The sequence below is a fragment of the Rhinoderma darwinii genome, chromosome 11 (genome assembly GCF_050947455.1).
Source record: "Rhinoderma darwinii isolate aRhiDar2 chromosome 11, aRhiDar2.hap1, whole genome shotgun sequence".
Classification (NCBI taxonomy): domain Eukaryota; kingdom Metazoa; phylum Chordata; class Amphibia; order Anura; family Rhinodermatidae; genus Rhinoderma; species Rhinoderma darwinii.
In genome coordinates this window covers 14661339-14675018 of record NC_134697.1, presented here as the reverse complement: position 1 = coordinate 14675018, position 13680 = coordinate 14661339, and the positions used below count along the sequence as shown (strand labels likewise).

Sequence of the window (13680 nt, the reverse complement as noted above, 5' to 3'; positions counted from 1 at the left end):
GTTCACCTATTGAAAAGGCTGGCCATTTTACTCACTTTGATAGGATTAGTTCTGCGCTGGTCACCCAGTGGGAACATCTCACGTTCAGGCGGCGTACGACACAAACTAAGGAACTTCTGCAACAAAAAAAGACAATGGGCCAAATTTATTATTACTGTCCTAAACTCAGACCACGCAGGCAGAAGATGCACCAAATCCATCACAGCGCTGCATCTTGCAGGACACTTTCTTATGCCACCTCTTGGTTGGCTTACTTTAGACCAATATATAGCGGCAAAATCTGGGCACAATTTGGCGCATCCTTTTCTAGTCTGATCAAAATGGTCTAGTGAGGCGCAAAAACTGTCTAAAACACATAAGCCTGGCACAAATCACATACACCAGTTTTTGTGGCGCAAATTGAGGCAGAATTTTGGCGCTTTGAACTTTGTAAAACTCCGGTAATGAATCAGATAGGTCCATACCTTCGATAATAGTTGAATAAGAGGGTATAAATAATTTCGCCTCCTGACAAGGATCCATGAACACCCCTACAATAGTTCTGTAACTACTACAAAAGTCAAAGACATTCGATTTATATCTGGACTTACCGCGCTGCCATCTCGATCTTTCGTTGACACCAGGAAGTCTGTATCTGGAATAGTGTCAAATGGTGACATGTTTTCATCATCCGCGTTGTCCAGGATCTCTGTTAGAGCGGTCAGGAGGGACAATTCATTCTCATCAAAATGACCTTTATGCTGCAAAAAAAGACATAGAACCATTTAAGATCAGCAGCCAATACAATATCCCATCCCCATCACATATCTGTAGTCTGGAAGTGTCCTCAATGCTCTAAGCCAAGAAGAGCCTAATAGAGGGCATAAGTTCGTAGGCCGCGGCTAGAAACGCTCCAGGCAAGAAGTGTCCTCAACTTGCTCCCGCTTTTTTGGTTATAGATCTGCCTTTCTTCTGCTCCACAGACCTTCCAAGAGGACAAGGCTCAACGTAGAGTTGCAGGAAACCCTCGATAACCCATTCGGATCCTCTGGCGCCATCTGCTCTATGTCTAGTTGGGTCACTTCCCTGCAGAGGATCCCTTCCCCTCTCCGACCTAAACTATTCTTCCAAGCGTTTGCCAACTACTGGAGGTCTGTTTAACAGCACACTACTATTCACTATGCTCAAATATTGTCCGGATTGCCACACAGTCCTGGAGATGCCCTCCTGTCCGGAGCTTGGGCTCTGGTGCCCAGGAACCAGATGTTTTGCCTACACCGCGAACGGCTGATCAGATGGGTCTCTTAGCTGGTCTGGAATGCCAGTCCCAGGTTTCATGACCTGAAAGACCTTGGGACCTGCTGTTTCATGCCTGCCATATGATCGAGACCTCAACTCTTACCTGCCTCCATGATCTTGGCTTATAGGACCCAGCACTCTCCAGTCTCATGGATATGGGTATGTCCTTGATCAGGACGTTCTCTGCCGTACGGTATTGAGCGTCAGTTTTAATTGGTTGTTTTTGCCTTCAGCTTTCCACTCGCCATAATCTTCACCCACCCCCCCCCCCCCCTGGGCGAAGACTCTTGATACCCAGTTCTAAATTGATTTGCTTGGCGCTGTGCCCCAGTTTCATTCTTTAAATTAGTTATCCAGAATATGCAGGGACCTAGGGATTATGTTGTCTTTATGTCCCCAACTCGATTATGATAAAACAAAAATAGAAAGAATAAATTTACATAGGTTCTAAAACCAGCTGCAAAACATCAATATCACGGCAGAAACGTGAACATTTTGGGAGTGGAATACCCTGGTCAAATGCAAGCACAGATAGATCGATTGTAGCACGCCTATGGGTCATACCTCCCCCTGTGATCCAGGATCGTCAATGATGGAAATGATAGAGTTGTCAATGTAGCCCTGGAAGGTTTCCAGGATTCCTCCTGCGTCCAGGGATGACAGAGTGAAATCAGAGAGGCCATCGCAGGTCTCGTCTTCCTCCAGGTCATGACACTGCAAAACAATGCATTTCTTAAACACACAGCCTACTGGAATAATGTGTTACGGCTACTCTTACACAATTGTGCCAAAGACACAAATAGTTTTTAGATAAGTTTAATACCTCATCGGTGACCAGGGATGGACAAAATACTACAAGTCAGATGAATCCAGGAGCCAAAAATATAATTTTTTTTAAGTTGCTAGTACAAAGAATTTTCAGAGAAAACAATGCAAAAAGTTAGGCACCTGCAGCAAATTTCTAGACACGTTGACTAGATGGCTTCTAGGATTTGAAAAGCGGTCTATAAACCCGCATTTGCATGTAGGATAACATTCTTAAGGCAAATGTCTGACCGAAGACAACTCCTTTAATCTTAGTCACGAGATGATCGTCGCACATCCTGAGATCCATGGCAATCCGCTGATTTTGCCGTCTGCTACTTATAGCGGCCACTACAGGAGAACGGTAGTATTACATGCAGCTATTTAAATAAATGGGTGTCAATGTAGTACTTGGGTGCATCAAGTCCACAAGACTTCTATTCTGGCTTATAGAGGGTGGTACGGACCAGGGTTATGAGCTGTTCAGATAGGACGACCCCCTTTGATATAGCCTGGCTTAGCTTTTTAGTACAATTGACTGACCTTTTTTTGGTTTGTCCTTGGTTAAATACCACATACGTAAAGCAAATATTTAGAGCGTTACGAGTAAACAAAGATGACAAATAGTTATGTTATTTTACGCCATTACACAGTAGAGCGAGAATAGTCTTCCGGTAGAAAGGAAATTAAATGCATTAACGTAGTAAGAATGACAGACAACACAAAATCTAAAGATATAGCCAAAGTAGTAAGTCTAACACAAGCCCAACTACCAAGATGTGGTGAGACAAGAAATACAGGTCAGGCAGCAAGCACCTGAAGCAACGCTCCGCGTGTAATACAGATGTAGAAACTTCAACGTCCAGACAAACATTAAACGCCAAAGTAAATTCACAGAGTGTTATTGTATACCAGCAAATACGGTATTCTATGTAAACTTCCTTCAAATACAGCGGGGGAGATTTATCACAACTAGTGCAAGGAAATAAGCTGATCCCAAAGTGTCTTCCTGCTGGGATCCCCAGCGATCAGCTATAATCTGTATCGAAACCTGGCAGTAAGTGTTCAATTTCCCTGCAGCGCCACCACAGGGTAAAGTAAGCATTACACAGTGCCTATTTATATCAACATGTTGTGACAGGACAGGTTCTCCAGAGCGAGAGACACTTTGTAATCGTTCCACATTCAGGCCAAGAGATGAGGATCTTGAACAGAGGACCCCCCCTTCATTAACCCAATACAGGATATGAGAAAAATGGGTTTTCCAAACTGGACAACCTCTTTAAGAACCACAGTTGCAGTGACCACAACAGTTTATACATGAGTTCCCAGCAGGGCCAATCAGGGCCATACAAAGAAATACCACTATATAGTGCCCACATCACACTGCCATATATTTCTAGCCCGGTCCCCAAGGGCCCTGAGCAATTGCCCAGTTTGCAACCCTTGAAAACTACCCCTAGTCATGCCGCACTCCATTGAAAGTCTTTATGGGAGTGTCCGGTCAATGCAGATCAGACGGCCCACTCATAAGCCGTCATCCAATTCCCTTTTGTTGCAGTCGTCACCCATTATATGGTCTTAACTGGCATCTAGGAGGAAGTTACTGTCATGTGATCCTCATTTGAGAATCTGATTGGATGGTTTAAATGCTCATTCGCATAAACGGTGGAAGGCCACCTTGTTGCAACATCTCAGATGTCCTTTAAGGATAATATTTTGATACCCCCCACATACGAGGGTCCATCACTTCGGCCACCAGGCTCAGGACGTATACACAGCCTTACTTGAGCCCTTCTCTTTGGCTCTCATACCTTCTCGTCATCCTCGCCTATGCGCTGTGTCAGATACATCTATGTGCTTTGTGTTTATGTCATACCCAGGAGATAAGTGATAATCCTGACAATCCAGCCCAAAAAAAAAAAAAAAAGATTGCAATTTTGGGCAAAGGTTGCAAATTGCTCCTAGTACCTTATCCTCTTAGCTCAGAGAATCTATAGATTGCCACCCTTTGCTCGGGACCTATCAGACCACCTCCTTAAGCAAATCAACATAACCTGTAAAATCAGACACGTTACCACAGATTCTAAACACGGACGTCCCTCAGAAGACCCAATGACAAATTACCTAAATTTCATGGTACAAAAGGGATTGTCTAGCAAATGGATTTACATGAAGCGTTCAGATGTACCTCCATCGAAAACTCCTCCCACCGTCAGTTTTTTTTGGACAGGAAGCAGCCGTATAAACACTACTTCCTGTCAGCCATGTTAGATCTCACGGGGCTCAGTTCTCTGTCACTGACACCCATAGAGTTGTTCTCCACCCTTCCTCTCTCTTCCCACATCCTCTTTGTGCAGAGAAATGCTTGATCGACAGCAAAATGCACAATGTTGACAGGAGAAATGTCACTACAACTCCAGAAGCTAACAACCCCCCAAAATAAACTTTGGGATATGAGGCAATACTCAAATTTAGCACTTCAGGAGCATCATGTAAACGTCCCTGTCTAAACTATACCTCAGGACCGGTACAATTTTCAGTGCTCTGAAGTAGATGGGTGATAAGTATATGACCACTGGAGGCTCCACCAATCACAAGAATCTCGTGTACCCTAAACGGAGTGGCATGTGCACAGCCGTTCCATTCTCCATAGGACTGATCGAGTACAGCACTCGCCTAGCTCCGACATTGAATGGAGTGGCTCTGCGCATGCTTGACCACTGCTCCATCCAAACTCGTCCCCACTGCAGTCATGCAGTGAGGAGTAACGGAAGGTCCAGTACCCTCGTTCTAGTGATCAGTGGGGGTCCCAGCAATCAGACATTTACAACCCATCCTGCGGATAATTGATAAAATGTCCCTCGAGAGATAATTCCTTTAAGTTTCAATTTTGCAGCACAGCGCGGGTGACTATGTGCCACCGTGAAGTCCAAGTCTAAAAATGACCTCACGGTGGAAAACCACTATCAATATGTAGCAAAAAGACAAAAAACACAGAGTCATAAAGTTGATCGAGTGATTCATTCATTTAGACGGTCAGTGATTCATTGTTTCATGTGGAGCTGTAAATTGTTACAATGAAATGACTCCGGGATAAATTGTTACTATTCGAAATTTAACGCTTTTCCTTTTAAACTTAAAGTAGTAGGACACAAAAACCATCACCTATCCACATGAGTACAGTGCTCGGCTATCTCTGTCAGTCCCACAGACCGTGAAAGGAGCACGCGTGACCGTCGCTCCAAACGGGGCACATGGGACCATTTTTTGTACAATTTAAGTTGAGACAGGAGTGCAATAGTGAGTGCCAACTAACCGGACCTGCTAGTTACTCTGGCACATGACTAGTTAACAGCAGCTCCCTAATGTCAACAAGGAGTAATGGAGAAACTCCACACATAGCACAAGTCTCAGCAGCAGGGCTGCGTGCACATGGCCGGGATACTCCCCATCCTGGGAACTCATACAACTAATACTCGACAGAAATACGGGGAAAAATCCACAGACATCAGCAGTCTGTGCCACACGTGGGCCCCACTCCCCCGCGCCCTCTGCTCTGCCTGCTGGAACATATGGAAAGAGCCATCCAGGGAGTCCTGCACTCCTCCACCAGTACAAGTCCTCATGTACACGTGTATATACCGCCAATACCAGCTGCAGCGGACACCCACTAGAACAAAAAAACTCAGCACTGCAGAGCCACCCGGGACCAACACACATGGCTGTCACAACATCGCAATCCAGAGGTGGCATTGAAACGTAACAACCGCAGCACCGCATGAGAAAAAACATGGCAGAGCTGTTGTGAAACTACAATTCCCAGCATGCCCTAACAGCCTTTGGCTGGAATACTAAAGTCATGGCCTGTCAGGGTATGCTGGGAGTCGTAGCGTCACAACAGCTGGAGTGCCGAAGGTTGCTGACCCCTGACTAGTCCTAAACTGGGACCAATCCTGAAGTCTCCAGCATGTGGCATTCTAGCTGTCCAGGCATGATGGGAGTTGTAGTTTTGCAGCCGCAGACCACTACTATGATGTATCAGGCTGGCCACATGATTCATCGCTACAATCATTATGGTTTAGGAAACCGTGCAAAATAAATAAAGTACATGCTGCACATCATATTTCAGCCGTAAGCCTCGGGTGCAATTTTCAGGCATATTATTGGTGGGGGTCCCATGCTCATGACCCCTCGATATTTGCTAGAATGGACAGATACTCCCTCTGTTGAGAATTTGGCGCAGTTGACTTCAATAGTCGCCATGTAGCACTACTATCCCACATGTAATCCCCTGCGAACATCAGGAGGCCGGACCCCCATTACAGACCAAGATCTTGCAATGGGAAGGGAACCCCTTTAATCAGCTCACAGGTGGCAGATATTTACTACTGACCCCTAACTTTTTGGGTTGTTTAATGGTCTATGGACCTGGAGGGGGGCACTGGCCCCTGAACTCTGCAGTAACAGGATTACATTATTATGGGAGGTCGGATCACTGACAGGAAGAGACCCGACTTGATGACCGGAGGCAGTCACACTGCAGATGATGAGAGTATTACTGGAGATGTTACATTGTGGCTAAGACGGTCACTCCAGCAACTTGTTGCCTCCTCCAGTCACGTTGTCCCTACAGCAGGCGGAAAAAACTGCACCAGACTGCTCTGTATGAACCTGCAATATTACCACGTAACCCTCACACAGGAGGAGAGTTCATACGTCAAAAGGGTAAAATCTGGGTCAAAACCGCGACGTGTGAACTCAGCCTTAGCGGGAGATAACAGGGCGTTTTTTTTGTCAGGCAGAATATTGCTTCAGGAATTTTGAGGCAGATTTTGAATTGCCAGCGTTTTTTTTTACGCTTTTTTTTGTCAGCGTTTTCTATTTAGCCGTTGAAACTAATGCGAAAACTGCCACAAACGCCCAAAACAAACTTTTTCCTGCATCTCATTCATTTCAATGGCAGCAGGTCCGAGGTGGTAACCCGCTCTAAGAAACAGAATGTCGCTTTTCTTTTCCAAAAGCAGCCAAAAGTCGCCAGAAGAAAATAAAGTTTCTGCATCCCAATAAATTCAAGAGACGATTCTTGGCGCTATTTCCCCGTTAAAATTAGCGACAAAAAAAAAAAGTGTGCAAACTGACCATTGAAGTTATTATGAAGTATTACAGACTGGGGGAGGAGTCTCCTCCACAGCTCCAGGTAATCAGGGATCATTGGTGGGATTATATAGGGGTACATTCCCACGACAAAAATCACGCCATGCAGTGTCCAATGGCTGCACGATTTGGCTGGGACTGTATAGAGTTATTATAGAGTATTACAGTCCAGGGAAGATTATGGGGCGTATGGGAAGTCTATTAGTGCAATTGAGGGGGGGCAGATAAATGATTAAGTTATTATAAACTATTAGTCTGGGGGGGCAGGTTGAAACATTAGTGCATATATTTGGGAGGGTCAAATAAAGTTATTAAAGTATTATGGGGAGGGGGATAAAGTTATTATAAAGTATTAGACAGGGCAGGTTGCAGCAGAAGCAGACATTATTATTAGGTGGAATATTCCATTATTGATATGGGGGGGGGAGATAAAGTTATTATAAAGTATAACAGTCCGGCTGTGCACACGCTGCCGGCCGCTGGATGATAATACTCATGGCAGTGTAAGCAGCGTGCACACTGCAGGCAGGTACCGGGGCGTCTCCTCGTCCTCCCGGGCTGTACACGTCTCCACATGTGGCCGGCAGCCTCCACGTGTGCCCCCGGCACCAGACACACAGAGTAGCGGCGGTGTCAGCGGCCGGGAGGGAGCGGCGAGGTCTCTTGGCCTGGCCCCGGCACACACACGCGTGTCCCTCCCATCCACGTGTCACAAGCAGCCGGCTCCCGCAGCGCTCTGCGACCCTCACAGCGGCGGCTCCGAGTCCGGACAGACTCAGCCGGCTGCGGCCTTGCTAGCGCAGTACCTGGAGAGGGCCGCCAGCGGTGAAGAGCTCCATTCCTCCGATAGTTAACGTCTCCTCGCCCGCTCCCCACCGCGCCGCCATCTTGGCCCCTCAGCTCCGATCCTGAGCCGGCAGCAGCAGCACAGCCGTATGGGAACACGTGGTCCTTGCCGCATGGGAGGGGGCGGGGACAGCCGTCAGTCACTGCCGGGAATAGAGGGACTGGGAGGGGAGGGCGACCATCTTGGTTGTGGCAGATAATCTCACGTGAGTTTGACTATGATGAGGATTTATCTGAGGTGTAAATAGTAGTCCTGTCATGGGGGGAACAAGATGCTCACACTCCTATCAATATGTATCATATAATAACATTAACTGCTACAAATCTAGTTTTATCACTAATCACAGAGAAATATTTTGAACAAGAATTAAAAAGTTAAAGAGGTTCCAGCGAAAGTGTAAATAAAATAGTGCCCCATAATAGTGCCAGCCACAGTGCCCCTAAAATAGTCCTCTTACAATAGTGCCAGCCATAGTTTCCCCATTAGAGTGCCAGCCAAAGTGCCCCAACAAGTGTCAGCCACAGTGCCTCTAAAATAATCCCCATACCATAGTGCCAGCCACAGTGCCCCTGCAATACTACCAGCAACAGTCCACCTAAAATAGTGATAACCACATTGCCCACTTTAAAGTTCCATCCACAGTATCACCATAAGGCCTCATGCACACGAACGTGCTCGTAATTACGACTCGTAATTACGGGCACGGGCAGCCGGGCGCTTTTGCGAGCCGTGCTGCCATTATAAAGTATAGCAGCACGGCCCGTAAAATGAAAAAATAGAACATGTTCTATTTTTTTAACGGCACGGGCACCTTCCCGTGAGAAAACGGGAAGGTACCCGTGACTAACAGAAGTCTATGGGCCCGTTATTGCGGGTCGTAATTACGACCCGCAATAACGGGTGTTTTTACGGTCGTGTGCATGAGGCCTAAGAGTGACCCTAAGGCCTTATTCACACGAACGTTTTTAAATCACGCGCGTCGCACGGACCTATGTAACTCAATGGGGCCGTTCAGACAGTCCGTGATTTTCACGCAGCGTGTGTCCGCTGTGTAAAACTCACGACATGTCCTATACTTGGCCGTTTTTCGCGCATCACGCACCCATTGAAGTGTGTCGCGCGTGATTCGCGCAACAGTAGATAAAGAAATGAAGGAAAAAATAAAAGCACTTCCTTCATTTCTTTTTCTAAACGCCAAAACCGCGTGTCATAAGGATGCGCGAAAATCACGCCACCACGCAGCAAACACTGCAGACACACGGAACTGCAACGTGCAAAAAACGCAGCATTTTTTGAGCGTGCAAAACGCACACGTTCGTGTGAATAAGGCCTAATCGTGGCAGCCATAGTGCTTTTTAAAAACATGCTAGCCACAGTGCCCACATTAGGGTACGTTCACACGGCAAACTATATGGAACAGCCTCTGATTTTCAGCCGTTTTTTAGGCATCCGCACGTTTTCATGCGTTTTTTACGTCCGTATTTGGAGCTGTTTTTCTATTGAGACAATGAAAAAAACGGCTCCAAAAACATCTCAAGAAGTGAAATGCACTTCTTTTTTACGGGGCGTTTTTTGACGTACCATTTTTACAGTCGGCCGCGTAAAAAAACGCCCGTCTGAACGAAACGCCGTTTTTCCCATTGAATCTGATTGGCTACTTTGGGCAACTTCTCCATTTTTTCTTTGCACCAATTTTGATAAATCTCCCCCATAGTCTTCATGGCTGCTTAGATAGTCGGCTGGTCCCGCTGAAATTTCGTCCGGTTCAGCCGACATTAATCTAATATGTATGGCCGCCTTTTCTACAGTATATATCTTAGGCCATACTAACAGAATAATGCCGGTACATCGGGCGCAACACAGAACCTATAAAGTGGTTCATTTGTGGTCAGACTTTATCGCTGTAAAGCAATGATTACACCACGTTTTTGCCCTACGTTTATCGTTAACGTTGGGAAAGCTCCCGAAACGTGTCCATAGGGCGCCATTATCCCGACGGAAGCCAGAAGAGTGTCCATTTGGCCTCCATCAGGTTGGTATACGTTGGTTTACCAATTTTTGTTGGAAGTATGGAGTAGCTTAGTAGATTGCTATTTCATACAATGGGATCCAGCAAAAGAACGTATGCTGCGTGGTATAAGTTTTTTTTAACATAGGAACCTATGGGTGACGTATGCCACTTTATTGCATCCGTCACAGGTATACATTTAATGTAAGACGTATACGTTAAACGGATACCATTATGGGTGATGGATGCCACTAGTAGGTTACCTATGTATAACATATAGGCCGAGTATACGCTAAACGCAAAGAGGATTTGCCGTTGGTTCGCTGTAAAATCTGCGGTGGATTTTTTACGTTACGTCTGGCCTGGGCCTAAGTGTTTTTTAACTGTATATATATATATATATAAATAATGCAATTTTTTCATCTCTTTCGGGTTTTGAAACACTCACTTTTGTCTCCACCCTATCATGTCCAGGGATCTGTATATAGAACCGCTAGTTATATTGTTTAATAAGGCGGCAATGTATATAATTATACAGAGAGTTTGTGTCTCACTATGATTTATCTGTATATTATTATAATTGCTTACGGACGGTTTTCCGTCATGGTTTCTGTAATTTTGCCTGACAAAACATGCTGCTGCGCTATTTTGTACAGCAAAACCTGCGGAATCTGGGACGGACGCCGCTAACGGAGCATCCGACGCAGATGTGAACAGAGTCCTAACTAAATAAAGTTAATAATCTTGATAAGTAAAATTGCAAATAAAATCTTTTTTTTTTTTTTTAAACAAACTTTAATAAATAAACAAAACATTCTATAACACATATTTGATACCATAATTTTGTTGACAAAGCGGAGTCAGGGTTTGTTTTTACAGGGTGAGCTGTAGTTTTTCTTGGTTGTATTTTGGGGAAGATATGGCTGTATTGCAGTGTATTATGCCTGACCGCTATTGACCACGGCATCTAATTGGGTTAAACGGCCGGGATCGGACATATCTTCAACCCCGGCCGTTGCAGCAATGTGCCAGCTGTCTGTTACAGGTGACGGACGCTGCTGATGGCGCAGGATCAGGTCCTGAGCCCACGCTATCATCTATGTCGTGAATGTACGGCTAACCGCTTTAAGGACCACTAGCCCATAATGTAAACATACGCCAGTTCTCCTGTTGCCCCCATGCTGACAGACTTGTGATCCCCCCTGGCACTTGTTTACTTGCCGGCAGCGGTGATGTCAGTATGGACGGGACGTCACATCCGCAGACAGTGATTGGCTGCTGCAGTCATGACTAGTACAATACGTCATCTAAACAAATATCAGCAGGGCACCAAAAAAATCGGGGAGGGGGGGGGGTGACAATTTGGGTCTTATCAAATAGTGCATTCAAATCAAATTTTTGCTGCAATTTTCGTGGTTTTTAAGCGATTTTGCGTAAATCAAGCCAAAAAAAAAAGCGTGTGAATAGACCCTTAGTTATTTTGAGACATGATTCCTGATTTTTTTTTTCAGAGCCCTTAGGCCGGGTTCACACGAGCGTGTGCGGTCCGTAAAATACGGATGTCGGCCGCATTTCCTGGTCCGAACACACTGCAGGGAGTCGGGCTCCTAGTATCATAGTTATCTATGGCGCTACGTGTCACTGCCTCGCTGCGGAAAACTGTTCTGTACCGTAATCATGTATTCAGTACAGGACAGTAGATCCGCGGGTCAGGCAGAGACATCTAGCGCTATAGATAAATACGATGCTAGGAGCCCGGCTCCCAGCAGTGTGCTCGGTCCAGGAAATGCGGGCGACTTACAGTCCGTATTTTAAGGACCGAACATGCTCATGTGAACGCGGCCTAAGGTTATAAGTGACAGATGCTGTTACACTGAAGTGCGGCCGTGATTCAGGCGAAAAACCATGCTGACATACGTTTTTACCATGAATCCGTGTTTATGATTAAGTCTGGGCGTTTTTTACAGGAAAAACACAAACGCACATTCCGAACCCACTCCAATACACAATCAAATCGCATGTCCGCACGTTTTTCACCCGCATCACGGCCGCTCTCTTTAATGTTTGTCCCAATAATGATCAAATATTATATTCATATAATATCTCTCTCCTGTGCTGTCCGCTCTCCCTGGTCTGCAGATCATTACGTTATAGTGAGACGAGCTGCAGACCGGGGAGTAACATTACTATGTACTCAGATGGCGCGAAACCCGAGCGCTGGGCTGCGTACTGCGCGCTGATTGGCTGTGTCGCGCCGAGACCACGCCCAGACGCTTGTTTTCCCGCGAATTCAGCAGCGTGTTTCCTGGGGCTGGGTCTTTACACGTGGTCGGGCCGAGGAGGAAGTGAGGGGCCCCGGTGACGTAGCGGCGGGGGTGAGCGGCCTCAAATGCATGAGACTTTCTGGGTATCCAGGGATCAGTAACCCTTTCATGGCTGTATCTTACTGCTATAGACTATCAGAGAGGATATAGGTTCCTGAGTTTAGTTTTTAGCGTAAATCTGCATTAAATAGTTCGTTGGGAGGTTTTATTTTGTGTGGTGACCGGGATCCACGCGATTACGATTATCGCACCGTGCAACTACAATAGGTCACAGTGCGATTTTGTATGTTATTGGGCAGAGGCGCTCGCTTGATGGCGCGTGCGTGTATTTTTTTCATAGACGGCAGCTACTCGGATCAATAAGGTGCGATCTACCCTGATTGGACGGTGTGATGATCGCCTTGAATGTATATATTGGCACTCCTGCTCAGGTGGTATATTGCCGGCTATACGTGTATGTATAATGTGTTCATTTTATGTTTGGCCCATTATTTATATATATTTATAAAAAGAAACCGTATGTGAATATTTGTAACAGTCCTGTAAGTTTCTATGAAGTTATAACAGATGTGATCGGCGCTGTAATGTAGGTGACAGCAGTGCTTTTTTTTATTTAGAAAACCTATCATTTTTGATGGAGTTATGACCTATTTTAGATTTATGCTAATTACTTAATGGACAACTGGGCGTGTTTTACTTTTTGACCAACTGGGCGTTGTGGAGAGAAGTGTATGACGCTGACCAATCAGTGACCAATCAGCGCCATACACTTCTCCCCGTTCATGTAATCAGCAACTAGTGATCTAGCTAGATCACTATACACCACACACACACACACACACACACACACACACACACACACACACACACACACACACACACACACACACACACACACACACACACACACACACACACACGTTACTGAAGTGTCTTGACCGTGAATAAAAAGTAGAGGGTTATCACAGCACCGAACCGCCAGGAGGGTGCACGCCTCTTCAGAACCTGGTCCAAGGTCCTCAAAATCAGGCAGAAAAATGGACAAAGAGGCAGCACTTCCAAAATGTAGAAAAACCTTCATTCACCCATGCAACGTTTCAATCCCTTTCTCAAGCATAATGCTTGAGAAAGATCCTGAGGGATTGAAACGTTGCATGGGTGAATGAAGGTTTTTCTACATTTTGGAAGTCCTGCCTCTTTGTCCATTTTTCTGCTTGACCGTGAATAGACATCACTACCAGCCAGGACGCGATGTCTATTCA

The 13680-nt window shown here is 45.8% G+C and overlaps 1 protein-coding gene across 1 annotated transcript in view; it reads right to left on the bottom strand.

The window, feature by feature from the left end:
• The window catches only part of PPRC1 (PPARG related coactivator 1), a 29219-nt gene extending 21029 nt beyond the window's left edge, over positions 1–8190 (bottom strand). The window contains exons 1-4 of the mRNA XM_075843022.1: positions 8046–8190; positions 1843–1992; positions 591–740; positions 36–116 (exon numbers count right to left, since the gene is read on the bottom strand). Of these exons, the coding sequence (XP_075699137.1) occupies positions 36–116; positions 591–740; positions 1843–1992; positions 8046–8126 (462 nt within the window). The 5' untranslated portion in view covers positions 8127–8190. The remainder of the gene's footprint in view (positions 1–35; positions 117–590; positions 741–1842; positions 1993–8045) is intronic.
• Positions 8191–13680: the final 5490 nt, after the last annotated feature.